The sequence below is a fragment of the Corvus moneduloides genome, chromosome 2, assembly GCF_009650955.1.
Source record: "Corvus moneduloides isolate bCorMon1 chromosome 2, bCorMon1.pri, whole genome shotgun sequence".
Classification (NCBI taxonomy): domain Eukaryota; kingdom Metazoa; phylum Chordata; class Aves; order Passeriformes; family Corvidae; genus Corvus; species Corvus moneduloides.
In genome coordinates this window covers 54,141,410-54,169,293 of record NC_045477.1, presented here as the reverse complement: position 1 = coordinate 54,169,293, position 27,884 = coordinate 54,141,410, and the positions used below count along the sequence as shown (strand labels likewise).

The 27,884-nt window shown below is 44.2% G+C and overlaps 1 protein-coding gene and 1 long non-coding RNA gene across 5 annotated transcripts in view; one reads left to right on the top strand and one right to left on the bottom strand.

Moving 5' to 3' along the window:
* Window positions 1–949: 949 nt before the first annotated feature.
* TMEM272 (transmembrane protein 272) lies at window positions 950–26,883 on the bottom strand. Of its 4 annotated transcripts, XM_032099692.1 has the most exons (5): window positions 26,510–26,869; window positions 22,919–22,999; window positions 15,685–15,744; window positions 9,322–9,404; window positions 950–6,148 (listed from the first exon to the last, which is right to left on the bottom strand). In XM_032099692.1, exons 2-5 carry the CDS (start codon window positions 22,974–22,976, stop codon window positions 5,786–5,788), a joined length of 564 nt encoding a protein of 187 aa, XP_031955583.1. In that variant the 5' UTR covers window positions 22,977–22,999; window positions 26,510–26,869; the 3' UTR covers window positions 950–5,785. The 4 variants fall into 4 exon arrangements, with proteins under 4 accessions (XP_031955583.1, XP_031955584.1, XP_031955585.1 ...); XM_032099693.1 differs by lacking the exon at window positions 22,919–22,999 and having other exon boundaries at window positions 26,510–26,862; XM_032099694.1 differs by lacking the exons at window positions 9,322–9,404; window positions 22,919–22,999 and having other exon boundaries at window positions 26,510–26,883.
* Window positions 1,677–27,884, top strand: part of LOC116439741 — a 38,086-nt gene continuing 11,878 nt past the window's right edge. Inside the window, exons 1-3 of the long non-coding RNA XR_004238255.1 lie at window positions 1,677–1,758; window positions 24,374–24,459; window positions 24,963–25,070. This is a non-coding gene — a long non-coding RNA (uncharacterized LOC116439741). The remainder of the gene's footprint in view (window positions 1,759–24,373; window positions 24,460–24,962; window positions 25,071–27,884) is intronic.

Genomic DNA, 27,884 nt, shown 5'->3' with positions numbered 1-27,884 from the left:
CTGTGCTATGTAACAGAACCTACACAGATACGTGAAACTTATCCATGCAAAGCTATGGAGCCAAACCTTCCCATGCAAATAAGCATCAGACCTGTTTACTTAAAGTCTTATTTCACCTGTTGGCTAATGCAAAGCTGCATTAGCAATACAAAGAGCAAAAGTAAACAGTGTTAAAAAGGTGTTGTCTACAGTAGCTTGTGAATAAGAGTACATAGTGGATTTTTTTCCTCTACTGTTTGCATCCTGTGTACTTATTTCATATTGGCACTGAAAGGCTAAATTTTTTTTCCAAAGGACTGAGAATCAAATCCATAAGATATGACTGAGAGGGACCTTAAAGATCATACAGTCCAAGCGCCCCTGGGGTGTGGGCAGGGACACATTTCATTAGACCAGGTTGTTCAATATTCTTTGCTACTTGCCCTTAACACTTCCAGGGGTGGGGCACCCACAACTTCTCTGGGCAACCTGTTCCAGTGCCTCACTACCCTTACAGTAAGGAATTTTCTCATAATCTCTAGCCTAAACCTACTCTCTTTCAGTTTGAAGCCATTCCTCGTTGTCCTGACACTACATGTTCTTGTAAAAAGTCACTCTCCATCTTTTTGGTAGGCTCCCTTCCACGTGCAGATACCTAACTCACCTGGGCATCAAGAGGACCTTGTAAAAGGAAAGCTTTCTTGTGTGTTGATTTACAGGCCCACAGTTTGCATGTCTCACATTTGAGCTGCTGTACTGTAGCATGGGGAAGGGAATAATGGATTCTTCCTTTGCTTGAGTATTACTAATCATACAGAAGAGTCAGTATGGCTGAGATTCAAATATGTGGGCGAAATCAGTCTCTGATATAACTATTCATCTCAGTGAAACTGCAGCAGGGTTGATTATAATTAGCATGACTGGTAAATGTAAAGTACCTTAATTTTTAGACTGCAGTCACATAGGCTTGTGCACTTACACTCATTTTTATTCAAATGAGACATTTGGTAGAAATTCAGTGTTACAAACATATACATGATTTCTCAGAATTTCATACAATTTGTTCAGAAACCTTGCAATATGACATTGTTCTTTTCAGCAGTTTCCTTGTACTGTGCAACATCAGATGGCACTTGCCAGCCTTTTTTATTTTCCCTCAATACTATACTTTCTAAAAATGTTTTCTGTTTCCTCCTGCAGCTAATACCTGTGGGACTTTCATCTATCCAGTAGTGAACGGGAACCTGAAGAAACCTATGCCAAGAAGTAACAGTTTCAAGTTGCAGTCCTGACGTAACAATCCTTTCTGTATTATATGTAGAACGTGCAAGGGTCCTCATTGTGATGCAAAGTCCTATCAACTAGAATTTGGAGAAAATTAATTATCTGAGATTAAATTCAAGATAACTTACAGAAACTGGTCTAGTTTAGAATGTTGTAAAATATATGAGTTATCACCAGTTTAATCTTTGTAGCCCTTTGCCTGTAAAGTCAAAGCATTTAGGATCTTTTACACCAACTGTTCCTATTTCAGGATCTGGGACATTTGAAACAGCTCTTGGCATAAAGAAGCAGAAGCTATTCTAGGTTATTTTTTTTCTGCACAGTTACCTTATAGTTTTAAAGTCTGATGTCTTGGGACCTCATAAAGCTCAGAGCAAGTGCTCTGTGAGAGAGATCATCTTCTCTGACAGCACAGCGTTCCGGTTTCCAGTCCTGAGAAGATGAGGTCTGTGATATGTCTGATGCTCTTTTTTTCTCTCTTCTTTGGGCCAGCAGGTAGGAGCTGTCTGTGTTCAACATTCAGAGTGAAGGAACAAAACATTGCTTGTCTGTCTGCTGCTTCTAAAATAGCTGTGGAAAGCTACTCTCTAGAGCTTTGGAATCTTATGCCCATTGCTGAAGAAGGTGGAGTAGTGAGAGGACAAATGCACCATGGACAATAAGCTGTAATAAGTGTAACTTATTTCATGGCTGCTGTCAGCGCACGTATATGTATGTGTGTAGAGTCAGTGTGTGCACACTGAATTGTCTTTGGTTCTTCATATTATTAGATTTCTGCAGTACTCACAACTAGCAGTGAGGAGGCTATCTAATCCTTTGAAATAATGTGTATTTTTTCCTTTAAATACTGGAACTAGACCTTGCCTTCTCAAGAAGGGGAGATGATTTAACTGAAACTGAGCTGGTTTCCTGCATTGTAGTCAACATTCTGAGTTCATAATAATTAGCTTAAAGGTGCATGCATTTTGTTCAATTTTTCAGAAGACATTTATATTACTGTGGGAAAAATATGAACATTTTCAATTTGTAATTTTAGCCTGGTGGCAAAATTCAAATTAAACATTTTAAGGTGTAGACTGTATTTTCAGCCGCTTGACCTTTGGGCTGTAATGACTTAATTCCCCCACAGCTGTTTGCTGAGGAGGCACACCTACTTGTGCAGAGACTGAGCATATGTTGGGGACACCATCAGTTTGTGGCAGTTCAAACAGTTGCTGCTTGCAAGTTAAGGTGCTGTGGTCCGTGCACATGTTCCTAGCTTACCCCTAAGTGAGATAAAGTGCCTTCAATTAAACTGCTTTAATTTAGGTTTGAGCGCTTCATTTAGCCACTGGGGCAACTTGAGAGGAACTATGCAGCTGCTGGTGGGTCAGAAGAGCCACTGTGACTTTGGTGTATCTAATCACATGCCCCAAACCTGGTGTCCCTGCTCCACCCCTGCAAGAGTCCCATCTGCTGAAGGAGGCATTAGCAGTGAAAGAAGGCATGCTTAGATCCCTCTGGGCACAGAATGGATGGCTCCAACAGTTTTTGAGGTGTTGATATTCTCACTTGCATGTGCCATAGCATATTGATGTACACAAGGTAAAGGTTAATACTATCAATGCAGAATTTTTCTTTCTTGGTGATAGCAAAGTATTTTGTTTACTTTGTATAACTTCAAAATATTTCACGAATGTCTTTTGCCTTGTTAATACCTCCTCTATAATTTTGTGTTTGTACCAACCAGGTACTGAATACTAGCACAGTGACTGGGCAGCACTTTCCCAAAATGTCAATGGGTTCTCAAATTTGAAGAATTAATCCTCCATGTCAGACTAGAGAATCAGTCAGTCCTAGCCTCCTGTGAATGAGGCATAGGCTTCAGGTTTACTGTTGTGTGGCTGAAGTTTGGCAAATCATTGCACATCTGCTGAGCTACTGTAACCACACTCTTGAAAGCACATAGCAAACACAAGGCAACATCACTTAGAAATGTCTCTTCTCCTCTGTTCTGAGCTAAAATCACCTCCTATGTGCTCAGATAGGAGCACATCATCACTTGCTGTGAGGTCACTGGAATCAATTCAGACTTAAATCAGGAGTATTAGCCCTTAATTCTTGGTGATTAAGAATGATTTAGCAGCATTTTGCAAGAACAGGGAAATTTATACTGGAGTCTTGTGGGTGGAGCTACTTTCTTGTTAAATTTCTTTTGCATTATCAACTGAGTATAATTTTCTGGTTTTATGCCTGTTCCAAGCTTCTGGGTTAAGTTCCTGTGTAATGACAAACAGCTGCTTTGTTGTATTTGAGTGATGGATGGAATTATGCCTTCTGAAAGGCAATTTCTTAAACACCTTGGGTTCTTAACAAATGGAAGATGCTCTCCACTGAATGTAAAATCCTATAGATCCGTTCAGAACTGAACCCTGAAATCCAGGAGCCCAAGGGCTGAGCTACTGAAGTGTTTGGGGTGGGAAAGAGGAATTCTAGTATTTCACCATTGGCAGCAGTTATGTTTCAGAAAAGTGAGGTATCATTAGAGAGGCAGTGGAGAGCATGTGGTGGAGCAGCTCTCTGGGAAACAGAGCCAGTGATTTCTCCCAGATCCAATCTGAGGCCCACAAATAAAAGGAAAGATTTCCACTGGTCACATCTCCCTACATACAACTGTGCATGGCCTAAGTCAGCCAGCAGTGTTAGTAATACCTATTCCATGGATTTCTGAGCAGGAGCAGCCTAGCTATGACCTTTCCTGAATGGATGCCGCAGAGCAGGGGAATGCTACACTGATGCTGCCATCACGTCAGATTGTTTCACCTTTATCCTACCTTTCCCCTATCCTATCCTATCCTATCCTATACTGTCCTACCTTTATCCTATCCTTCTTTCTAAGATTAGTTTTCTGGAAATAAACAGTTCTTAAATCTGGAGCCTGAATTAAAATCCTTGTGCACCAAATGTAGGCTTAGTTGTCTATACAATAGCTGGTGAGATAAATGTTTGTGTTTGAAGACAGGTGGTTCCCACAGATGTTACACTGCTTTCAGCCTCAGTCCCAGGAAGGATGGTTGAGCAGATCCTGTTCAGCTGTGGCATATTGTTGAACTCTTTTACATATCTCACCCTTTCACAGGCATTTTATAACCCTTTTGGGTTTCTCTAAAACACAGAATTTAGCTGCATGGGTTTTAACAGACAAAATACACAAAACACGCATCTTTTTCCTGTGCCTTGGGCCACCCTCATGCTCATCTAGAGGGGAGCCCCTCCATTTTGACCACATTAACAGAAATGCAAAATAATAATGCAAAAGCAGAAAGAGCACTTTTACACTGCATTCATCAACACACGAAAAAACAATCTACCAGGATCACTTCTGGGCTTGTTCCATTACATGTCACAAAAAAATTGTCTCTGTGCATGCTGCTGCTTTTAAAGCTGCTGCTGCTGCTGACTGAAAAGCTGTTTGCGTTACATCTGTCCATTAAGTACAGATTTCCACAGGTACAGCACCAAGGTGAACAAATCAAATGTACACTCACACCATAACAAGAGAACTGCTGTAATGAACACCTTCACCTGAAATCCTCACATCCCTGCCCATGTCTTATAGTTGTGTTTTATATTTAAAATAACAAAGTACCACCATCAGTTTTTCTATGAGGTTGATCGCAATGGTTTGATAGTCATCTTTGTGTTAGTGTGGTACTGACAAATTACTGCCATACAAAAAGTGTGTCCCCTGACTGGGAAATGCTGAGCCCTGGCTGAAGCACCGATCTGACACTCAGTAGCTCAGTTCCTTGTTCTGCCAAAGACTTGCAAAGCAGCCTTGGCTCAGTTTGGATGTATTGGACATCTACGGATGTATTCATGCTGTCTGGTTAAGCCACAAAGTTAGATACAGATGCTTCCTAGTCCAAGTTCAGAAGAGACCCAAGGGCCATATTCAGGCTGCCTTTTATACATGCTTGTATTGCTATCATAGCTACTTACTGGCCAGTCTGACAGTGGCCTGAATAGCTCTCTGGTGAGCATCTCAGTTACTGTCAGAGTCCATGCACTATGCAAAGTGGTCTGAATACAACCCTTTGTCTCAGCTCCCTCCTCTATAATGCAGGGACAATAACAAACCTCAGAAAGACTATGGGCAGATGTTCAGATCCCAGTGAAGAGGACAGCATGGCTACTTTTATAGGCAAAGATGTACTGTGCTATATACAACTTAAGGGGGAGCTGGTTTTAGAGGAGTTTGCCATCTGCAAGAGCTCGCTCCTGATAAAACATCCAGAGTGGAAAAAGGGATGTAAAAGTTAGCAGGAGTACACCCTGGCACCTGCAGCAGCATTTTTATGTAGACTATGCTGTATTCCAGCATAGCTATTTCCAGACAGCACTGTATTTTATAATTTCCTCTTGAAGTTGACTGCTATCACACATATATATCATACAACAAAGATGTACACAAGGGTGAATTATTGCCTGTTCTTTGTTGTACACACTTTCCCAAACATCTGGGGATTTCTTTATGTAGCATTTAGTCTTCCTCAGAAGAGAATCTTTGCCTGGAAAAACAGTATATGCAGCAGCTACAAAAGATAAGGAGAAACAGAACGGTGTGGCTAATAATGAGAACACCAACAGCAAAAATGTACAGGGTTTTGTCACAGTAATCCTGAGGCTGATGAAAAGGGGGGATGAAATTTGGCAGATACACAGAAAAAACCCAGTAGTTCCCAAGAATGAACCAGAGAAAGAGGAAAAGGCTGAGGGTTAGATGGATGTAGTACTTGTGAGCATTCTGCCTCCAGGGATACTCGTCGTCATCATCGTCATCAATCACAACAGACTTGGAAAGCAGCTGCCTCATCTTGGTTGAGTCGTACAGCAGGAGAGTCACCTGGAGGCATTGGGGGAGAAAAGGGAGTAAGTAAAGTGGCTGCAGAGAGTCCGAGCACCTTCTGGCCACGGCCAGTCTTTGGGCCAAATAAAATTTGGTGTGGGAAAATGGTGTAAGAGAAAGCTAAGGAGCCACAAATGAGGCAGGTACTGCTGGACAATAATGCATTTTTTCTTATAGTTTATTCACCAGTGGGGCCATATTCTGGAAAAAAATTGCTGATGGAAAGGCTTGAGAACAGATTGTGTAGGGAGATAGCAGCAGCTCCCACACTGGAGACTTTTAAGAACAGATTAGAGTAACTGCTAAATGACTTAAGTAGTGTAGTTCCTGCCTTGTAGTGGGTAGATTTGTCTCTTCTAACTCTATTTTTCCATGGTTATAAAGTTGAATCAGCTTATATCAAATTATGAAGCATATAGACTATGACTTACACCTTAAAGAAATTACTTTAGATGCCTGCAGTGTACTGTTGTCTAATTTTCTTCAATTAAGTGTCATTTTCCAAGATAGCTCCATTCCTGCCTTCAGTCAAAACTAGCAGAGAAATAGGTGGAATACCATGATGCCAGGTGGTTAGGAAGGTCTGGTATACAAGCAAATGCAGAAAGACTCATCAGTGGTGCTTGGATTTCTCATTTAGTCTTGGCAATACAAAGAACACGGGTAGATTGACTGGGCTTCTCAGTCATGTTCTCTTTCACAGAGTTATATTCTGGGCTCATTTTTCTGCTTGAAGTGAAAAAGGAGACCACCCCTCATTTTACACTCTTCTTTCTCCAGAACACTGGCCAAGGAGAACCTGTTTGGGTACATGTTTTGCCTGGTTCAGATTTTAGTCCATGTGCCCCATTTTGAATAGGAAAAGCTCAGCAAGAGAATCCAGAGCTTTCTCTAACTCTTCCCTCTTAAACTGTTTGATTATATATAAATGATTAAATATTTATTCACAAAACCAACTGGTTTTCTAGCCCAGATGTTGTTACCAGTTTTTGAGAAACACAGTTTAAAGTTCCAGCACCAACATAGGCAAAAAAATGGTGTTTCCACTGATGTCTCACATGCAGCTGAGCACACAAACTGACAGGCTTGCTCAAACCACCTTCTCAAATGAACATTTATTTTACACAGACTCGTGAGACACAGGAAGGATAAACCTACCTGGCCAGTGGGTCTGAGGTTTCTGCATGGGGGTACCTGTTGCTGGACCTGAAGCCTGCTGCAGCCCATTTAGCTTTCAGCTCAGCACGCAGGCAGCTGCCTGTACTCACTCACGTTCCATCAAGCTCAGCAATGGGAATGGGGTTAAATGGCAGATGAGTATTGGGTTTGAGGCAGTCAGAGAAACCTCCCAGGGAGATTTATGAATCTCAACTGCATCTAAGTAGTTCACGGAAAGTGCATTTAATTCTTATGGATATTGCCTTGCCAAGCTGTGATTGAAGAAATTGCTGGCAGTCACTCACATTGTTATGAGCTGCTGAATAGACATTTATGGAGCAGCATGGCATGAATTCAACAGGCCTCTCTGGGTGCTCTAGAATGGTTCAGTTGCCTCGGTGAACAGTCACCACTGCTTTTTAAAAGACTGGAGATGGTAAAGAAATAGATGAGGAGACTACAGACTGCACAGATATGGGCTAGAATGACTTGCCATTAGATAATGTCCATCACAGGACAGCATCCATTCAGACTTCATCCTGCACCCATTCTCTGACCTTTTAACTTTCAGAGCTCAAGTGAGTGCACTGCTTGATGAAGTCAGTGCAGCCCAGTGAACATAACAGAGGGCAGAGTTCAGATGGGCGAGAGACTCAAAAATGGCTACAGACCAAGGGCTGAGATGACCCGTGAGTGAAGCTAATCAAGTTCTAACTAAATGCATTGCCAAACTGCAAAATAAGCAGTCCTGCTGTCAACTGAAGTAAAATTCAAACTATTATTTGATGTCAGCATGAATATTAACTGATCCATTTGCCATTTTATTTTTAGTGAGAAAAACTGACTTTAAACCAGAAATAGCTAAGAACCAGTCAACATTTTTAATGAAAGCTTCAATCCACTAGCCTCAAAATTTCCTTTCAGTTCTGTTCTAATCTTTTCTAAACTATTATTAAATGAACCTTTGATTATACAGATAAGTCCACTGGTGTGATCGAATGACTAAGCACTTGCCAGTAGAACTCACAACATGGCAAATTCCTTGTAACAAGATTAAGGACTTTCTTTTTTTCCCCATTTTCTTATTCACTGACCAAAGGTCCTCGGAGGGCATGATTCATAGGCCAGTGATGTACTGTGGTTTGCTTGGGTTACCACTGTGAAAGAGTGCAGTGGATGCAGAGACCTTTAGAGGAGTATTTTTTCCCCTTTCTTTTGGTCCTGGCAAAGAAAAGAGGCTAGAAATGTTGTGGCAAGGCTCTTCATGCTCCCTAGCAGCGAGTTAACACCATCTGCAAAGGGACTGTCAGAACAGGGGGATCCTTTAGAGTTATGTAGAGTTATATCTTTATCGTGACCAGGGTTTATCACAGGTATGAGGGTGTGTCTACTTGTCAAGCTGCCAGACTCTGCCTCAGCAAAGATACAAGTGAGCACAGTCCACTAGAAGACAGGTAGTTGTGGTTAGAAAATGCTGCATCTAGATTAATAAGCCCTTCTGTGTTGCAGGGATATATTTACTCTGGAAGGAAGTGATTCTGCTGCAGTCATTTACTTCTGGCCAGGTCAGAGTGGGAGTAAATTGTACTTGTGAAGGACTATGTACAAACACAAGAAGTTTTGTAGTATTCTCAAAGCACGGAGAATAATTTTTTGTCCTCTCTGTATGAAAATAATGGAGAAAGATTTTACATGCTTGGAGGATTTCTTGTGGAAAAAAGGACCCCATTTACCACAAGCATTCATGTTAAGTAGTCATTTCCCTCAGTAGGGATGGTAGCACAGATGCTGTGATGCAGGAGAAAGTCACACCACAGTGTGTGGGACAATGCTGAGCTCATTAGCATCTCACTTGACTGATGGGTGCTTTTAGTGCTGGAACAAGCACAGTCCAATCCTGCTAGCTCTCCAGTACTGGGTGCATGTGGCTGTCTGGAGCTATCACTATGTCTTAACTAGCAAGTCAAAGTCAAGTCACACAAAATATTTTTCACACACAGAAGGCACATTACCTTTAAGCTGCCAATCACGCCACCCACCAAGAGATATAAGGGAATCAGTGGCTGAACTGGGCAATCTTCCAAAAACTTCATTCCTGAATGGCAAAAATGAATGTTATCTCAAGTGATCAGATTTTGCAACAAGCTGTACAGTGAAAACTATAGATGCTGTAAGTGAAGTGTAGTGCTTACACCCAAGACTTGTATCTGGTGTCTGTTGAAATGGGGGCTGAATTAAAAGGGGTTTGCACCTCCCACTACAGGAGTGAGGGCCATGAACAAGCAAAAGGCAGGAGAAGGAAGAGAGAGAGCAAAGTCAAAACCAGCATTACTATTTTCTGGCATTAGTGTTTGGAGCCACATATAGAGGTCATTAGCTTCAGCCACAGCTCTTTGTTAAATGAACCATTGACTGAGCTGGACAGGAAATTTTCATCAGTGGTAGAAAATTCACTGAAAATCAAAACTATGAAAAGAAGAAATTCTGGTAAGCTTCCCCAGGATTTTCCTGCTCATTAGTTCCTATGAATGTGGCATGTTCCTGAGTCAGATGCCTGGAAGCTTGGGAGCCAATACCCGTGGGAGCACCTGGAACCATTTTAGCATTCCAGGCAGCTGATAGGGAACTGTCAAAACTCAAGTTTCCAAGCTGTTTGGGTTGCTGGAGGATAAAAGCATTGGTTGTTATGGAGCTGGGGATCCTGGCAACCCTCAAATCTACTGCAAGAAAGGGAAAGCTGGATAAGTTTTAGGGAAGAGAATGTATGGCTGTGTGAGGATGTTGCTGGTAATAGAGACTGAAGCTTGTGATACAGGTCTGTGGCAGTGAAAGTCATCTGTCCAAATATAGATGTCTGCAATGCAGGCATCCATATGTGAACTAGTTTTCTAGACTCTGTATTGACTCTGTCAATAGGGGGAAATAGGCACTTGTAAAATTCATTTATCCCAAGATAGGCATTTTAAATGGGTGGGGTGAGTTGGTCCCTGAAAGTGCTTCTGTCTCTCCATGGCCACACAAGGAATCTAGACAGCCAGCTGTAGGTACCTATAAGTTGGCTGGGATGAATCCCCCGCCCAAGGCTCTTACCCAATGGCATCTTCAGAAATTTTAAACAGCTCATTACGCTATAATTTTATTGGTATTGATCCCATATTTCAGAATATGGAACTTTGACTGATCAGTTGCAGAGGGTAGAAAGGATTTTCTGTTTTCTTCTTGCTGTATAAATAGTTTTCAAGGAGATATTCTGACTTTTCTCTGAAAAATTTGGGTTACCTAGTTGCAGGATACTGAAAGGAATGTGCTGGTCTTAGTGCTAAACATCTCAGGTGGAATGTCTTGCCTCCGTTTTCAAAACTACACTGAATAGGAGGAATTAGGAAAGAAGTACCAGTGGTTTTGGTTTGGTGGTTTTTTGTTGTTTCGGGGGTTTTTGGGTGGTGTTTTGTTTTTCCTTTTCTATAGCTGTAATCCTCTTCAGCTCATCAATTTGCCCACCGAGTCCACTGCTATAGCTGGTCCAGAACTTTGCTGATGGCCTGAACCTCTCCTGCACTCTTTGCATAGCATAATACAGGGGTTCTGGATTGTGCTTGCTTGCTACAGGTCTAACTTCAGTCATAGGACATGGGGCAGGGTTTTGTGATTGCAGTTTTGTAATCCCCTGTGTGTCAGGTCTGTGGAGTTCAGCGCACTCTTTTATATGAAGTATATATTACCAACCTCTATAGAAATGAAAAAAGGTGCACTTAAACGGATTTCGACTCTCTCCTCTTTCGTTCTTATTACAAAGCTGTAAGTTGTTGTCCATTTTGCCACTATGTAATGCTGAGACCTGCTCAGACTCCCAGCTTTACAGGAGTGGGCAGCAGGGAAATTGTCACAAATTACATCATGTTCATCAGAAAACTGCTGCCAGGGCTTCCAGAGTCCTTGGCCATCTAATAGCCTGCCACAAAAGCAGCTGGCCAGGGATCACTGGGAATATATTTCAGTTTAGGAACCTAGTCAATTTCTATTTCCAATGTGTTACTGAGATTTCTATTTGAGGGAATAAAAAAAAATTAAGGAAAAAATGCCTTTCTTTTTTTCTCATGGAGCTATGATTCCCTTTCCCAGACAAATCTATTATGGAGTCCTTTCATATACATAACATGACATCAGTCAGTCTTGGGAAGGATTTGAATGACAGACAGTGGCACTCTGTAGGTTTTGGAAGAACACTGCAGACAGATACGACAGCAAAAGAGTAGGTCAAAGCGGGTGATACAGTAGTAACTTTAAAAATACACCCCAAGGTGTGAATAGAAAATACGGACCCACAGTTGACAGATGGGCACTGGTATTTGTTACAGTGAAATCAGTGAATGTGCCAATCAGTTCTCACACAGCATGTGTTTGATTTATCTGGGAACACCAAAACTAGTAGGAAAGCATCAGTGCTAGCTCTGCTTTCCCATAAGCAACAGATATGTTCTCCTTCCACTGCTAGAGATGAAATATATGGACCATGAGAGATCAAAGCTCTGCTTCTACTGTAGTACTGCCTGCAAGCCAGAGCCATCTGTGGTTCAGAGTGAAGAGCAATTGAACCTGACCACAGCACAGACCAGCACAGGAGTCCAAATGAATGGACCAAAGATCTTTGCAAGATCAGACACAGCCTGCACAGTGTCCAAAGGGAAAAAGGAGGTGGGAGGCTTGGGAAAGCAGAAGTACTTGCACATTTTACCTTTTGGCTACCACAGAACAACACTCCAGCGTGATCCAGGACACAGAGTCCAGCAAGTGGAGAGAGCACTTGTGAGCAAACAGGACATGAGCATCTCTACAGGCACCATTTGGGGCAGTTCTCTGGCATGGCCCACAGCGGATTGCTACCAACCAAGTGTCCTTGTGACACGATTATCCATGAGATGAGAGGCCAGGACAAAAGAAAATCAGTACATCATTGGCCTCTTTTTAGCTGCTTTATTCTTCTCAGCTGAAAACAGCTGAAGTGCACCCCATAGGAAAGGAGGGCTGCTGTACAGCAAGGCTGATCTGGTGTTTGGTGCCCTGTCCATGACTTTTATTCTAATGGGAGGTGGAGAACACAATATGCCAGGCCATTTTCAGGTGTTCCTTGTGGATGGCTGCAGCTATCATCACTTAGCACAGACCTCAGTCAAGCCCTGACTGTAGGCCTTACACTTGGATCTAGGTGCTGCAGAGAATTTATCTCAAAGTAATTGCTTTTCGGCACCATTTTATCAGAAAGCTTATCAGCAAATCAGAGGACTGGCTGAAGGACTGAAATACAAGGAAAGATTGTGTTAAACAACTGCTAAAGCACGAGACTGGTTCCTACGTAAAGGCACGGAGAATAGGCTTCAGACAACTCTCAGGAGCATTAGAGATTTGAGGAAATATTTGGTGTAGTTATGAGTGTAAGAAGTAGTACTGGGTTAAATTTGAACAGGGGGCAATTTAGACTGTTTATTGAAAAAACCATGTCATCAGCTTTCAAATGTGATTTAGCTGCCCTTGGGGAATTCTGTATATAAAGGTACTCTGGACAACATACAAGAATGCATTATTGAGAGCAATCCTTCACTGTCCTGGAAACAAAAAAAAAAAAAAATTAAAATAAATCTCTATGTCTTTGGAGTGTTAAGTGAAAAAAGGGATCATCTCTGCCAGTAAAAATGAAAAAGCTGCTAAACAATCTATGGCTTAAATGATGTCACAAGTCTGCAGCTTGGAAAATATGCTGAGTCCTTTTCATGTATCTTGAATTATACTGTAATTTACAGCATTATCAAATTTTAAGAGTGTATAATGTTAGCGTGTAATTATTACCAGGGCTGCCTGTTACTCATCTCTGAGTTTTAACAAGTATTATATCTCACAGTTTTCCTCTGCAGGAAGCAAGAGCCAAAATGACTGGAGGCACATCAGCAAGTTTTTTTTCTGAAATCATGGTAACAGAATATTATCAGAAAATCATAGGGTTTTTCTTGGATAATAAATATCAGCATTTTCCTTGACATTTCATTTTCCTAAAAATGCCTTTGCTGATATGGAGCTGCAGGAAACCAATATCCTCTGACAACACTGTATTACAGTGACATTATCTCTTAATTTCAGTAAATTGTGGGGGAAAAAAGGGCTCTGTATCTGATGGAGGAGATATCCAGAGCTCCAGGCTAATATCTTACCCTATACTTTCCACTGTCTACTGATCTTAAAGGTATTATGATATATTCCTGGGAAATTATATTTATAAGTGGTCAGATTCCAGCCCTGGATTCATTTCCAGGAGGCAGGATGTCAATATGCATGGAAGCCGTGCCACATTTTGAATTATACCTTCCCATCCCTATTTCACAGTTCAGGCATCTTCAGCCTGGGGAAAAGCTAAAGCTAGAATCTTCTTAAGGGATAAATAGCAATCTTAAGTCATGGATAGTTATAAGAGCTGAAGTGTTGAGATGTAACAGTTTGGTCCATTTCCCTACTTCCTAACTGCTCCTTAATCCCTTATTAGAACCCCCTAATTCCTAATTAGGACATCCTAATTGGAATCCCACCATAGTCATCAGTGGTGCTTTGAAGGCCCCAGATAAAGGGAATAGCACCAACCTTTAGCTGAACACTTATGTGGGTTTGGATAACTATCCATGCCAACGGGCCAGGTGTCCCAGCTGCCTTAAAAGTCACCTAATCTCAAGGCAGACACCAAAGAGAGGATGTGGAACTTTCACTGTCAGGAACATCCATTTCCCTTAACAGCCTGCAAGGACAACACATGGAGCTCAGCCTGGCTGTGGATACACACAGTCCAAGTCAAAGTGGGATGAATCTTGCCCACAGCATCTGCATGTAGAGTTCATTTGGACCATCTTTCATGAATAATGAGGCACAAGATAAGCAGCTTCTCAAAGACAAGGGCTGTTGAGGACTTTGAATTCAAAGTGATCTGGATACACTGGAAAAAGACATTCAAACCCTACGAGATGAAAACTCATAGAGCTGAACACTGCATGTTGGGGAGGAAACTTCAATGTAAATAAGAAATGAGATATGTCTGATAGGGAGCAGCACTGCCAAAAACCATCTGGGCTTACAATGCACCACAAACTAAATTGGAGGAAATGGGTTGGTGCAGGGAGACCATGTTTCATTTTGAGGTGTGTTTGCAGAAATCCTGCATGTTAAACAGAGGAGCTAATTACTCTGCACTGCTCGTTCCTCAGGTCTCAGCTGGAGGCCTGTGTTACATCTTTCTTTTTTTTATAAGGAAAAATACTTACATTGGCCAGAGGCCAAAGGTGGGAGGGAAAAATGAAAAAAAAAAAAGCTACAGAAACAGTGACCTGTGAGGTCAGGATGAAAGAATTAGGTTTTTAAGACCTCTGAGGAAAAAAAAGAGAAGATGGAGCAGGGTTATAATAGCAGCCTTCAAACAGTTCAAAGGATCTCTTGAGTAGGACAGTGACCAATCTGTTTTGTGACCACAGTGGGCAGGACAGGCTGTAATCTGTTTAATTTGCCATAGGGAAGATTTAGGTTGGATATGGGGAAAAATACTTTGTCTTTGAGAGCAATAAAATGTTGAAATAGCCTCCTCGGGAAGCCATGGAATTTCCTTGAGCAAGGGCAAGTCAGACATCTGTCAGGGATGCTGTGAGCATGCAAGCCTGTCTGAAAGCAGAGGTGGACTGGTGTCTCTACTGATGTTTCTCAAGTGGGGTTCACAACCCATATGGAGGATTTGAAAGGCCCAAAGGGAGCAATGAAATGTTAAAGAAAAAATAAAAATCTATGTTAATGGAAAGGGAAAGGTGATGCTTAAGAAAAGAGGGGCCTTATGCAGTTTAAAAATGTATAAAATTCTGCAGCTCAAAGGATTTTCCTTTCTTAAATATTTGATCTTGAAATGCTACTCACAAATCCAGCTTTCAAGGGGTTATACAGAGACGGATCAGCCAAAAACCAGGTCTGACTTTCAAAAAGATGGAGAAATAGCAGCCTACAGCATCTCTTTTTCCTTTCCAGCATTATGCTTCTACAATTTTTTGCAGTGTATTTAATACAGAGGGATCCTGATTAATGAAATCTTCTCACGTGTCAGATTCTGAACTTCCTCCCCCAGACTAAGCTGAGTTTTGAGGTAAAACACATTGGAGGGGCTCTTGAGATAAACAGGGTCAGAATTCAAGTACTCCTTCCTCCCTCATATAGAGTGTGGGCTGGGATTCTGTACCAAGTCAGAGGTTTAACAGTTGGAAACTCTGAATTTTACAGCTCCTTTCTTCCACCAGATGTGTTACCCTGCCACACAGTGCCAGGAAGTTCCTGTTTTCAAATTGCTTAAGTAGTCAACTTACCTATAAAAGTCATGGACAGTGGTAAGGCAAGGAAAGCGAGAAGCCCAAATATAAAGCATGCTGTGAAGGAGAAAAGAAAGGCAGAGTTATTTGGGCTACTTTAAATTTAGAGACCAGCATTTCCATCCAGTTCTTTACAGATGCTCTGTTTTCAAACAATTGTGTAGGAAGAAATGCAGTGCATTTGATGGGGTGGGAATATCACATCTGTAGTGCAATATTTGTGGTGATGGGACCAGCACATTTTATCACTTCCAGGGTGCAGTGAGAGACACAAACTGCTTTTGCAGCTACTACTTGCAGCTTGTCTTATTGCAAGGGCAAGGAGTCAGTCACTGCTACCTTATCCTGCATCCTCTTCAGAGGCACTGCCAGGCGTCTGTGCAGTAACAAGTAATTTTGCATCAGCTAATCCATGGCAACTGATGAGCCATATCTGTTTGCTAAGCAAATAGCAGTTTTAATGCCATTCCACTTAGTTTTCACTGATAGCTAAATAAACTGTCTTTATTACAGATGTGAATGGCTTCTGGCTGGTCTAACTCCCTGACCCAGCTTAGCTCATGAGCACAAAGGTGGCAGCCCTGCTGCAAGGAATGGGATTTGTCTTTGGGATAAATCAGCTTAAACTGCATGGAAGGATGCTCTTAGGGATGCACATAGACTGTCCCTGCAGGTGAGTGGACCTGAGGTGCTTGCTTACTCCCTAGAGAGCTGCTGGTGTATCTGAGCCCAGATATTTTCCCAGCACAGCCTGGTGCTGCAGAGGATGAATGCTTACCTTCACGGAAGGTGAAGGACAAGTGTCAAGAGGTGAGTGAGGGTGAGTGTCAAGAACAGTGTGAGCAGCCTGTCTTACAAGAGCTGTCACCTGTGTGCTTGATCATGAACCCTTGGCAACATTAAAGTGAAATGCTGCATTGCCAAATGAGAGTAAAATATAATGAGGACATTCTGTGGCAAGTGTCCCTGCAGAGCCCCTCCAGAAATGGCTCAGGCTGCAAGTGGGTGCCTAAAGATGCCAAAGGGCAGGTGGGCATAGATTGCAGAGGGGCTGAGAAGAGCATGGATATGAAAGGGAGTAGGATGTCTCCATGGAGGCTTGTGAAAAACATCTTGGAGCAAGTATTTGGGGTTGGTTTGGGAGCTGCCCTTTCGCTGGGCAAACTGTGTCACACAGTTCCCCATGCCAGAGAACTGCAACCTCTGCAAGGCACATGGTGTCCTCCTGGCCATGCAGGAGCAGGGACACAGCCAGCACCCTGCAGACAGTGCCACTCCGGGAAATTCTGCAGCACTGCCAAAATATCACCCTCAGGCTGCCTGAGAGAAAAAGGGCAGCATCATTGCCTCCACTTTACAGAAGGAGAAACAGAGAGAGGACATAGCAGCAGCATCAAAATTCAGAGCAGATCCACCAGGCTTTCTGACTCGCAGACACTTTTCATGGGAACGCACCATCCCCCACAGACTGCTCGTGTTTTCTCCGCAAAGGACCAGGATCTTACACTTCAGCGCTTGAGAGACATCTTTCTCAGAAGTACCATGTTTGTTATCTCTATGAATTGGGAGAGACTGAGGTTATTTCGAGCTGAAGAAAGCACTTCTGTTCCTTTGTGTAGCCCCCTCCTCCTTTCCCTGTCGGCCGGTCTCTCTCTCTCTCTCTCTCTCTGTCGTTTTTGCTCAGACTCCTATCTCTTGAATGCTGCACAGTACAGAAATTCTTCCTCTGTTTGAATAGTGTCCTACACTTGACTAAGCTCTTTCAACCACTGACAGCCTCTCATTAGAACAACTCACCCTAGAGCCTCCCTTTTCACCACACGTCACATTTTGTGCTAGCTCCTCTTGCTGTTATGTTATCTAGGCTATTCTTTCATAGTAAGAAGTGATGGTATTATAGCCGAGTTGGGCTTCCAACATCATTTGTGGGCAAACAGTGCCCACAGACTGGGTAACACATTTATCTGGCGCCCAAAGGGGTGCAGTTCAGGCCTGCGGGCATTGCCTGGTGTTGCCACGAGTCCTGTCATTGCAGCGCAGCCCTCGGAGCGATGTCACCCCTCTGCCTGTGGTTTGTAGCTGTCTCTTGTCCCTGCCCTTGCTGCACGGGAAGTGCTCAGGAGCCCGGGAGGAGGAGGAGGCATCATGTAATTTGTTAATTGTGCAGCGCGTGTTCTGCCTGACCCCGGGGAGGGACGCTGCAGTAAGCTCTAGAAAAGGCTCAGGGGGCTCGTGTGCATGTGAGGCTGCACATCTGGCACACAGGTGTCCGTATTTGCTTGTGTCTGACATCTACCCAATGGCCCGATTTTGGAGGGGAGAAATGGGAGGTAGAGACCACTCAGAGCTCAAGAGAAAAAGATAATGGTTCATTAATTCTGCTCCCAAGGCAGTCGCTGGGAATGTATTTACTCATTATCTCCCCATTCAGCTACAGCCTCTTAGGTCTCGAATTGGAGGGGCAGATGCGTAGTCTGGGAAGACTTCCAGATCCATGTTTAACAAAGTGAGACTCTTCAACAATTGCCTACACGACTGGCAGGGCTCTGCAGCCACTCTCAGTGTCGCTAGCAGCACGAAAGACTGATTTTCCCTAAATGTGTGGGGGTTTCACAGAAATGCTGCTCAGTTGGGATACACGCATTCTCTGCCTGGATTTGTCTGGGCTGTGCTGCCCCGTTCTGGTCCGAAGACAAATTGCTCCAGAAAATGGTATTTGCCGCAGGGTAGCACAGCTCAGCAGAGAGGACGCTGCTGTGTAGGCAGGTCCACATGTGGGGCTTGTGGTATTTTTATGTCGGCGATATCGCCTCACAGGCTGGTCAGAGAAGCCCCTGGCCCCATTCCTGGAACAAGTAGCAAAAAAGGGCCGGTAGTCTCTAAAAACACAACACAGTGAGGGAAGTGTTTCCAGACAGGGCTCGAAAGGATATCTGCTCCGTCAAGCTGGTGCCAGGGCATCAGGCAGGAGAAGTCACTGCTCTGTATCAGCAGGGCAGCCCCTGCTGCGGCACTGGTGAAGTCCTGCTGTGGGAATCCTAACGTGCCGGGAAATGGATGAAGGGAAGAGCTCATGTCTGGGATCACAACAGAGGAAGAAGAGAACAAGTGGCTGAGTATCTTGCACATTCCTTGAAATCTGTGGTCACAAAAATCAGATCAGTGGGTGCAGGTTTTGTGTCTCCTGCCCAGCAGTACAGTCAGCTGATATAAATCTGCTGGTTAGCTGAGTTCCTCTCTCCAGGGTCTCCCCACAGAAGTAAACGCACTTGAAATCACTGTTGACATTTTGGCTGTATGTCATGGTCTCTCTTCTGTCTGATGCCTGAGCCTTTGCATCCTCCACAGCCAGCCCCTGCACTGCAGCTCTCCTCCTCCCAGTCCTCTGCCACTCCCTTGTTGACTGTCCCCACTAACGTGCCTGGCCTCAGGGCACACAGCCTGATGTCCTCTGGCATTTCCTTGGGATCTGGAGGCAGTATTGGAGGGACACCAATTCACCTGTGGGCTCCTCCAAGACTTTATTTTGCTGCCACGAGTTTTCCAAGCACTTGGAAGTTTCAGATCAGCTCAGGCTGTCCCTATTTACTTTGAAGAGAGAGAAAAGTGTCTTTCTTTTCTGGTAAGAGTCTTCACAAAATTTTCAGAAGTGATTTATGAATATAACTCTCAACCTACCTACTTGTCTTAGTAGTGTGCTAATACAGCTACAGTGCAAGCTTCTTAGTAGAGTGACAAGCTCTCTGATAATAGAGTAATAAAAGAAGTGTTGGTTACATTACCATCACTCCCAAGTGCTATTTGTTCTGTAGCTTGTCAGGTTCTGGATAAAAAAGGAATTTTTTTTCTTTTAAATGAGATGCTACCAACTTCCAAACAAATTCTGCACTTACCCCAGGATTTATCTGCATGAACAAGCAGAGGAGCAAAACTCTGTGTGTAAACTCACAGTATGCCCTTTGGACACCCTGTGGGAATGCTGCTCTAAAGAGGACTAACTCCCAGCAGTCTGGGTGTTAGGAAATTTGGGTCAAATTCAGTTGGCAGGGCCTCTGGCCTGCTGATGCCCTGAGGCAGATGCAGATGGTAGAGCAGTAGCTTAGCAAGCAGTGTCACAGTGTGCTGCATTGCAGCCCGGGTGGTGTAACAGGCTGGAGTGCAGATGGGGAGCAGGTGTTTTCACCCATGTTTTATTCCTTCATGGTATCTGCAGGCATCCCCTGCAGTACTGATAGGCACTTGGAGAAAAGAAAGAATGCAGCCTGTGAGGGTGTCATGGTGGCAAAGAAAGTCTCGATGGATCTTTCTGAGCAACCAGCCCCAGTAAGATCATGTGTTTTACAGACCAGGGATGAGTCTGCCCATGGTTTTGGCAGCTGTGGATACTGGCTGTCCTGTGCTTTCGAGTCACAGGAAAATGTCACTGTCTCTGGTGGAATATGCAGAAAAGACTTGAAGGAAGTAACATGATGGAAAGGAATTAAATCCGTTTAGCTTGGCCAGCCATCACAAAATGAGAGAAAATAACAGCAAGGTTTGAGCACTCAAAAACAGACCTGTGAGTCATCCAAAGAGTACAGACATGAGATGAACTTGAGCAAAACCAAAAACTGGTCTGTTCATGAGGCTAAATTCCATAGCAAGGAAATATATTGATGGAATAATCTCTGGGAGTAAATGGCAGGAATCCCATCCCTGGGGTGATTTAATCCCTTGACCAAAGTGGATACTCAGAAGATGCAGGATTCAGGGTAAGGAACTGCCATTCCCATGGAGGTCTCTAGTTCCAGTGCAAAGCCACCATACGAGGCAGGGGAAATGTGAGAAAACCGACCAAATCCAAGCTCAGGGCCACCAGCTGTTTGCTGTGTTCCATCACTCTTTGCTTAGGCAAGGTTGAATTACTGTGAAATAGAAGTTTGGAAACCAGATATCAGCATCACATCACCTAAAATTTAAGTCCTAGGTGTAGGTGCTTTGGAGGCTGAGCAATATTGCAGAGGGTCTTTTCTGAATTTCATATTATGCCTCTGGATACTAAACTACAGTTATGCCATGGTCTAGATTCAGGATTTCTCCCCTTGTGAATAATTTCCAGAAGTACTTAAAAAACAATATTTAGGCATTACATATAAACCCATTCAGTTTTCATTGCAGTAGACCCAGGGATTAGCCTTTTTTATTTTGGTCAGTTAATTGAAGACTGAACTTAAATTGCTACACCAAGAATGAAAGCATGCTCCACAGGTGGGTTGGCTCTTGGGAGTTATTTAAATACCAGAAGACCATAGGTACAAGTGTGGGTTTGTGCTGAAAAGCTCTTTGAAAAATATATACAGGATGATGAGAAAAAGTGAAATTAAGCATCACTGCACTTCATGAGGTCTTGCATTTTAATGAACAGAAAATGAATTTTCGATGCAGTAGCTGATCCATAACTAAAGCTGAGCTGATTTTGAACTTGAGCACGATGAAAACTTGAAGATACTTTTCTGGAATGGTATTTCTGAGTTGCCTTACTCATGGGTAACTTTTCAGGTACCCAACAGGGTGCTTCTGTTGTAGAAGAGCATAGGTGAGATCAGAACTAATCCCAATCTTTCAAAAAAAATTTCAGAAGGATTAATTTTTTTCTCTGTCATCATTGAAGTTCCAGTGGTAATTTAATACCAGGGAATGGTGACGTTTTGCTTGTAACGACTAGGAACAAAAATCAGAGAAAATACCACTTTTTAAATTGCGATATTCACCAATGGGTCTAGATCGCCCCTGCATGTCCTTTCTGCAGGATGTGAGGGATCCCACAGGGACCAGCTGGGTCCCAATTCCACTCCCAGGCACTTGTCAGGATGTAATGAGGCTGCCACATGCTCTTCACCCTTTGTTTTCCATCACTCCCCAGCCCTCCTTTCTCCTGGAGCAATGATGAGCATGAAAAAGTGGGACAGAAAATGTCCTCTCCTTCTCTACCTGTGCCAAGTTTCTGCAGGGAGGCCTGGACTGAGCTTCCTGTCTCTTTGGCCTGATTTTCTCTGCTAGCTTATAAGGGAGCAAGGACTTGAGGGGTTTAATCATTAATAAAAGTTCATTCTGAACTTTGAGAACCTTTCAAGCAAAGCAAAGATCAGGGATATAGAAGACCCCAAGGCAACACCCTAGACTGGCAAGTGCAGGAATTAGTGTGGGTAAAGTATCAATTATGATGAGTGGTCAAGGGGTTTGCCACTTCTTGTGTTTGAGTGGAATTAGCAATTGCAACTGCCTAGAAGTGAAAGCAAATGCACTTGCAACTCAGAGGGAAAAGGAGATGCAGTCAGTGGGAGTAAGCTGCTTTAGAATCCATGGATTTTAACCTCCTGCCGAGGACACTACTTCCCTGATCTTACAAAACCCCACCTCTGAAGTGGATTTCTCCTGTGCCTCTGTGGAGCTTGCACAGCCTCAGCCCAGGTCAACTTTCTGCTGTGTTGCTCCTCAGAGAGCAAGAACCAGCCTGTTCAACCAGCTGTCAGCTCATTACAGCCCTCTGTGTCCTCCACCCTGGGTGGGAAGAACCAGTTGCTTTAAAACCTGAGCTAGCCCAGGCTGTCATGCAAAAGAACCTCCGTACAGAGAACTGGTGCTTCCAACCCACAGCAAGGGGCTTTTAATGGGGGATACCCCTGCCTGCAGTGGCCCTTGTCCCAGGCAGCAGGGAAGCAGAGGGAAAAATACCCTGTCCCAAATCTCACTGGATGAAAGGGGGGATATTCCTGACCATATTCCATCCCCAGACTTGCGTTCCTGTGCCACCACACAGGCTGGCAGCAGTTTTTCTTGGCAGGAATTTCTCCTAGGAGAGTTTGTTCCCAGGTTGGCTGTGCTGCTCTTTACCAGGTGATTTTCCCTGTGGATGCTTCTGCTGCACTATGTGTAAGGTAACACTTCAAAGAGGAGGCAAACACATTATTTTGCTTAGGCTATGTCTTGCAGCCCATATTTAGGTACACGGTGGTGTTTGTATTTGTTTGAAGTTTTGTGCTGGTTGCTATACATCAAATACTGCAGCAGGCAACTGCTGTTCGGGTAGAGTTACTATTGCACACTCCATCAGCACTGTAAATTGTCTAGGAAAGGAAACTTCAGTGGAAGATTCGGGTGGGACTTGGCACCATTGTGACTCCTTTATATACCTGGCTTAGCAACAAGGCTGCTTAAATACATAAGGTGATTGCTACCAGAACTGCCTTACCATTGCTGGCAATTTTAGATATGCACCGGTGGCAGGCTTTCTCCAGGCCGGCAGCCATTGTGATGAGCCTTTGGGGAGTGTCTGTGGAGACAGAGAAATTCATATGGCTGTGAGAAGTGTCTTTACCTTACTAAGTATCTTGACTCAGAGTACTTACACATGCTGGCAGCCTTTCACTACCCTCAAAAACTCCAAGCATGCACAAACGCAGCCAGCAGCTAGCAGCGTGGCATACCCAGAGGAAGGTATGCCTTCCAACAGCTCCAGGCTTGCCTGCTGGTGATGATGCTCGAGCTCTGGGGTCACAGGGAGGCTGGGGGAGAAGTATTAATGCCATTTTCCTGAAAAAACTATGAAATGTTCTATCTTTATCTATATTGGGGTTGGGGCAGACCAAGGTGTATTTAACTGTTATGAGAAAACCGAGTGAAACAGGTGGGGTTCGCTACACAAACCTCAGCAAGAATTAACTAGTGAGTAAAAATGAATTAAAGAAGAAAAGGAGGAGAGAGGATGAAAATAGTTTTAAGATCAAGAAGGATTCTGAAGAAGGATATAGAATAAAAACTGCAAACCACAGGGAGCCCAGAAACACATGCCTTTGACAGCAAAGCAGCTGGATTAGAAAGTAGCTCCTTGCAAAGAAGAATTTTTATGAGGTGGGGTGAGTGATGAGCAAGCATCCAAGGTCGGGCCTCAGACAGCACCAGACAGTTAAGTAGCATCCAGCATCAATGGGAGTGTGGAAAGCTCTCTCTCTCTCTCTCACACACACACACGCACACACACATGCTCCAAGACTCAGCTTCTGGCCAGGGTCACTACAAGTGTGCCACCACCAGCAGCTGTGTGACAGAAGAAGGTGTGTGTGGAAAAGGCCAGGATAAGGGAAGCTGCATTCCTGCATGTACCTCAAAATAGCCTCTAGATTTCCTAATGGTTAAAGAGCAATGTTTTAAGCTTAGCCTCATCATGTTCTGAGTTGACATGGAATCCACCCTAGGGCTTTTTTGTGCAATAATATGTCCAGCTTGGCCCAGAGCCTTCTAGGGACAAAAGGGTCCCAGGCATGTGTTGAAGATAAAGACAGACTTGTTCAACCAGCTGGTACATGGCCATAACTCCCTCCAAAGCCTGTCCGAGCCCTACTAGTCATGGCTGAGCAGAGGTGGCTGCCTCCAAGCCCAGACAGGACCCTCTGCTGCCATGGGGAAAGGGATGGGGTTTTCTCCTTGCACAATGGCATTGCAGATTCTATCTCCTGGCAGTAAGAGAGGCAGGTGTGATTTTGCCTGTGGGTGAGTGACCAAGAAAGAGTCAGGGACCGAGGCATTCACAGACATCCCACCAGGTCAGTAAGCCTTGAAGGTAGCAGCCAGCCACCAACATACACATCCAAGTTTCTAGTGTGCCTCACACATCAGACATCTCATGAAATTAACTCTCCTTTTCCAGCCCTCATCTTCATATCCCAGAGGACATCTCCATCAGTACTGAACGATGGACTGGAATGGAAATTACATATAAGTGTCAGACCTCTGGTGAGTGCATGTGTCTCATACCAGCCACCAAACCTTCTTCAGCAGAGCAAATATTGTACTTTTGGGCTACAGCTATTGATGAGAATTTTAAGGAAAAAAATAAGCACCGTTGCATGCTCAGGGAAAATAGAAAGGAGGAAAGGAAAGTGGTCATTTTCGCAACCAAATGATATATTAACTTTAAAACTTTCAGTGCCAGTTTATTCCTAGAAAGTGCAAAAACAGGCATTCATTTTGAATATGGCAATGGCTGCTGGCAAAGATGTTCTAAATTATGCAGAGATCAGGAATATTAGTTTTTATGTAAATGTTTATGACTAAAATTACTTTTATAGCAGTAATTCTTACAGAAACAACATTAATCAATCCAATGCCATATTAAAAATCACTTGAATGTCAAATTATCTTAAGCAGAATTTATTGTGGCTGGGAATGCTGTATTTGCATAAGCAGAGGGAGAAACAGACGTTTTGTCTTTATTTACTGCTCTTTTACGCTAAAAGGAAGAAGACAAACTGAAGGAGGACTCGGTATCTGGAAGTGTGTCACCACCTAGTGACGGAGCCCAGAAGTGACCGTGAGTCAGAGCTCTGTGTGTGCAGTCCGAACAGGTGAGATAAAGAAAGCAATTTCATGATGGCTGCGCACAAAGCGTGTTCACACAAGAACACAGCACGCGTAACTACCAGGTAATGGTCTCAGTCCTTCCTCAGACGTTGGCTTGGACTTCTTCAGGATTGACAAATCCCTCAGAGAAGTCATTATATTTGCCAGATAAAGAAGTGTTTCCCCTTTCCCCCAGACCTTTGGTGATTCTGCAGAAGCCGCTGTGGGTGTTAAGGATGAATTATTTTCTTTTGTGCCAATGCATGAGGGTGCTAAAGTGCAATTCAGCAGCCAGGCAGCTGCAGAACAGTTTTGTTTCCCAGCTGAAACAGGGAAATTGTCGCTGAAACTCACTGGAAGCTGAAATTGGTGCAGCATGAAGACTGGTGGCATACAAAGGCAGGAAGGTGTCCTGCCCCACTGTGCCTGCTCCCAGTTTGATAGTGAGTTGGGAAAGTCATATGCAAAACATAAAACTCAGCCACAACTAGGAAAAAAAGGTAAAGACCAAAGCCAACTTCTGGACCTCCTCCCGTCAGTCCTTCCCTGAGTTTGTTTCCCCAGTGTAAAGGGACCTGCCCTTGGGTTAGGAGGGCCAGCAAGCAGCAGGGACAAGTCTCTGAGCCCCTTGCAGGAAGCTGGAGCCTCTCCATACAGCTGCTTTTCAGGGCGGCAGGTTGCTACTGAGCCACAGTAGAGCCACAGCACCCCTGTGCCTCTTCCAGGCTGTCCAATACTCCTCAGTGAGTGCCCTCACTGCTGGTGGTTGGCAGCCAGGTTTGCCCACCCGGAACACAGCTGTGTCCCACATTGCTGCCTCCTGTTGTAACTCAGTTCCTTGTCACAAGCAGCAGTGATAAGTCTCTATAGCACAGACCCTCCACCCTGTTTCCCTGGTTATTTCATCTAGTTTTAGCTTTATACTATTTTTCTGGTCATTAATTCTCATCCTAAATGTTTAGGTTAATAGGAGTCAAGAGAAGGTGAGCACTGACTGGTGCTTGCCTGACCTACAGCAAAGCCAAAAGACAGGGCAGGCTGGCCCCACCATGTGTCAGTCCAAACGAGAGCCACGTCCACACTTGTGCTGTGGTGCTCAGACTTTTCAAACAGAGCCCTTCTCTCTCCCAGCTGCAGGTGCCCCACTCTGCGCTGGTGGACACAGCAGGCAGAATTGCTGGGGCTTCCTAAGACCCCAGTTCCCACTCGATGGCTGCTGACTGCCAGAGGGTCCCTGCTGGGACACGGGAGGTGTACATGGGCCAGCAAACCCCTCTGGAGCAAGGGCTCTTCGCTAAGGACTGCTAGAGGGAATGGTTTCTTTTTATTTTTCTGAAATATTCAGAGCAAAGTCCTCTTCCAGATCCGGCTCCTAACAAATCACAAAGCCCCACACTGGCTTTTATGCCAGCACATTGTCCACTTCCCAGCGAACCCCTCTTACCTGAGAGTGCTGTGCGTGCCAAATCCTTTCACCTGCGCGTGTGGGAGATGGGGCAGAGGAATGGCAAAATCCAGCCTTCAGTGGAAACCAGCTGGGAGAGCTCTCTCCGCTGGGACCCCAGAGCTCTGCTCGGCTCCCTGGGACGCTGCCCGTGGGCGGCGAGGCACGGAGCGGGGGGAGCTTGGTGGCTTTTTCTCCTCCTGGCCTCCCGCTCTCACAGCTCTCGACGGCAGCACCGTGGGAGCTGTGGGATGCGGGAGCGCTTGCCGGCGGAGCCCATCCTCATTAGTTCCCCCACTCCCACGGCTAGCTGGAGCCACAGCCCACCCTGTGCCGTTTCAGGGTGACAGCAGGGGGAAGCAAAGGACCCCACACAACTGTGACTGTACAGGAGGAAAAAAAAAAAAGACAAATTTATTTCACTAAGTCTTTTATTTTAGAGAAAAAAAAATTATTGAGAAATCAGTAGAGAGTGGTAAGTACTTGGTTCATTCTTCAGGAAATTTCCCCCCTCCCATCAATGCAGCTGATAGAGCTCTTTGCAAAGTGCCACATATATCACCTTAGCTGCTGGCTCGTTTATATGTCTTGTGACACCCTGGCAGAGGTCTATTTGTTAGGTGGTTACTTGCTAGGTCACCTTCCCATCAGCAGGTGACAATCTGGCATATCAGGTGTAATTATAGGTATGGATAATCTTCTGGAAAGCCCTTGTTTCTGTACAAGAAAAAGTGGGTTTGAGGGAGAGCACCTCTGCAGGAGGACTGACAGCATTAATAAAGATTGATTTGTACTTGGAGTCCGTTCAGAAAGGCCCCACAAGAAAGAAAAGGTTACCTGCTGCATTAGTCATCAGCAGGGAGCTGCCAAAGTGCCTGCTCCAGCTCAGAAGGAACAATCCTGCCTTCAGCTGCCAGGTTTGCATAGTTCATCACCAACACAACTCCCACTGCTACATGTTTTGCATTAAGAAAATGTCCACACTGGGTCAGCTAAGGTAAGGAAAATGATGGTGTTTGATGGGTAACTTTGCATGCTGTTGGGTCAGCACATGCACAAACACAGCCACAGGCTGGTTCTTAGACTCTCCATGCTTTTCCCTGCAGCAAGGTCCAATATGTTGGAAAAAGCCCTGACTTCATGGGGGTGTGACTGCCTGACTGCCATAGCCTTGCAGGGTGAAAATTTTGGTGGAGGAAGTTTGGCAGTGAAGCAGAAAGTGAGGCTGTGGCCTTTATCCTTAGCACTGAGCAGGGGTTTATTGGAGCACTTAGACAAGGCAGCCATGCACTCTGTATAGACAGGGAAGGGAGCAGGGAGACAGTTCTGGAAGACTCAGGTTCTCTCCACCTGTGCTGGAAGAGGCACAGCAGGA

Excerpts from the sequence above, each read along its gene's own strand:
- TMEM272 (XM_032099692.1), bottom strand. The coding sequence starts at position 22,976 with ATGGCTGCCGGCCTGGAGAAAGCCTGCCACCGGTGCATATCTAAAATT. Across the intron at positions 15,745-22,918 it reads ATCTAAAATTGCCAGCAATG|CATGCTTTATATTTGGGCTT; the intron begins GTAAGGCAGTTC and ends TCTCCTTCACAG. Across the intron at positions 9,405-15,684 it reads ACTGTCCATGACTTTTATAG|GAATGAAGTTTTTGGAAGAT; the intron begins GTAAGTTGACTA and ends TTTGCCATTCAG.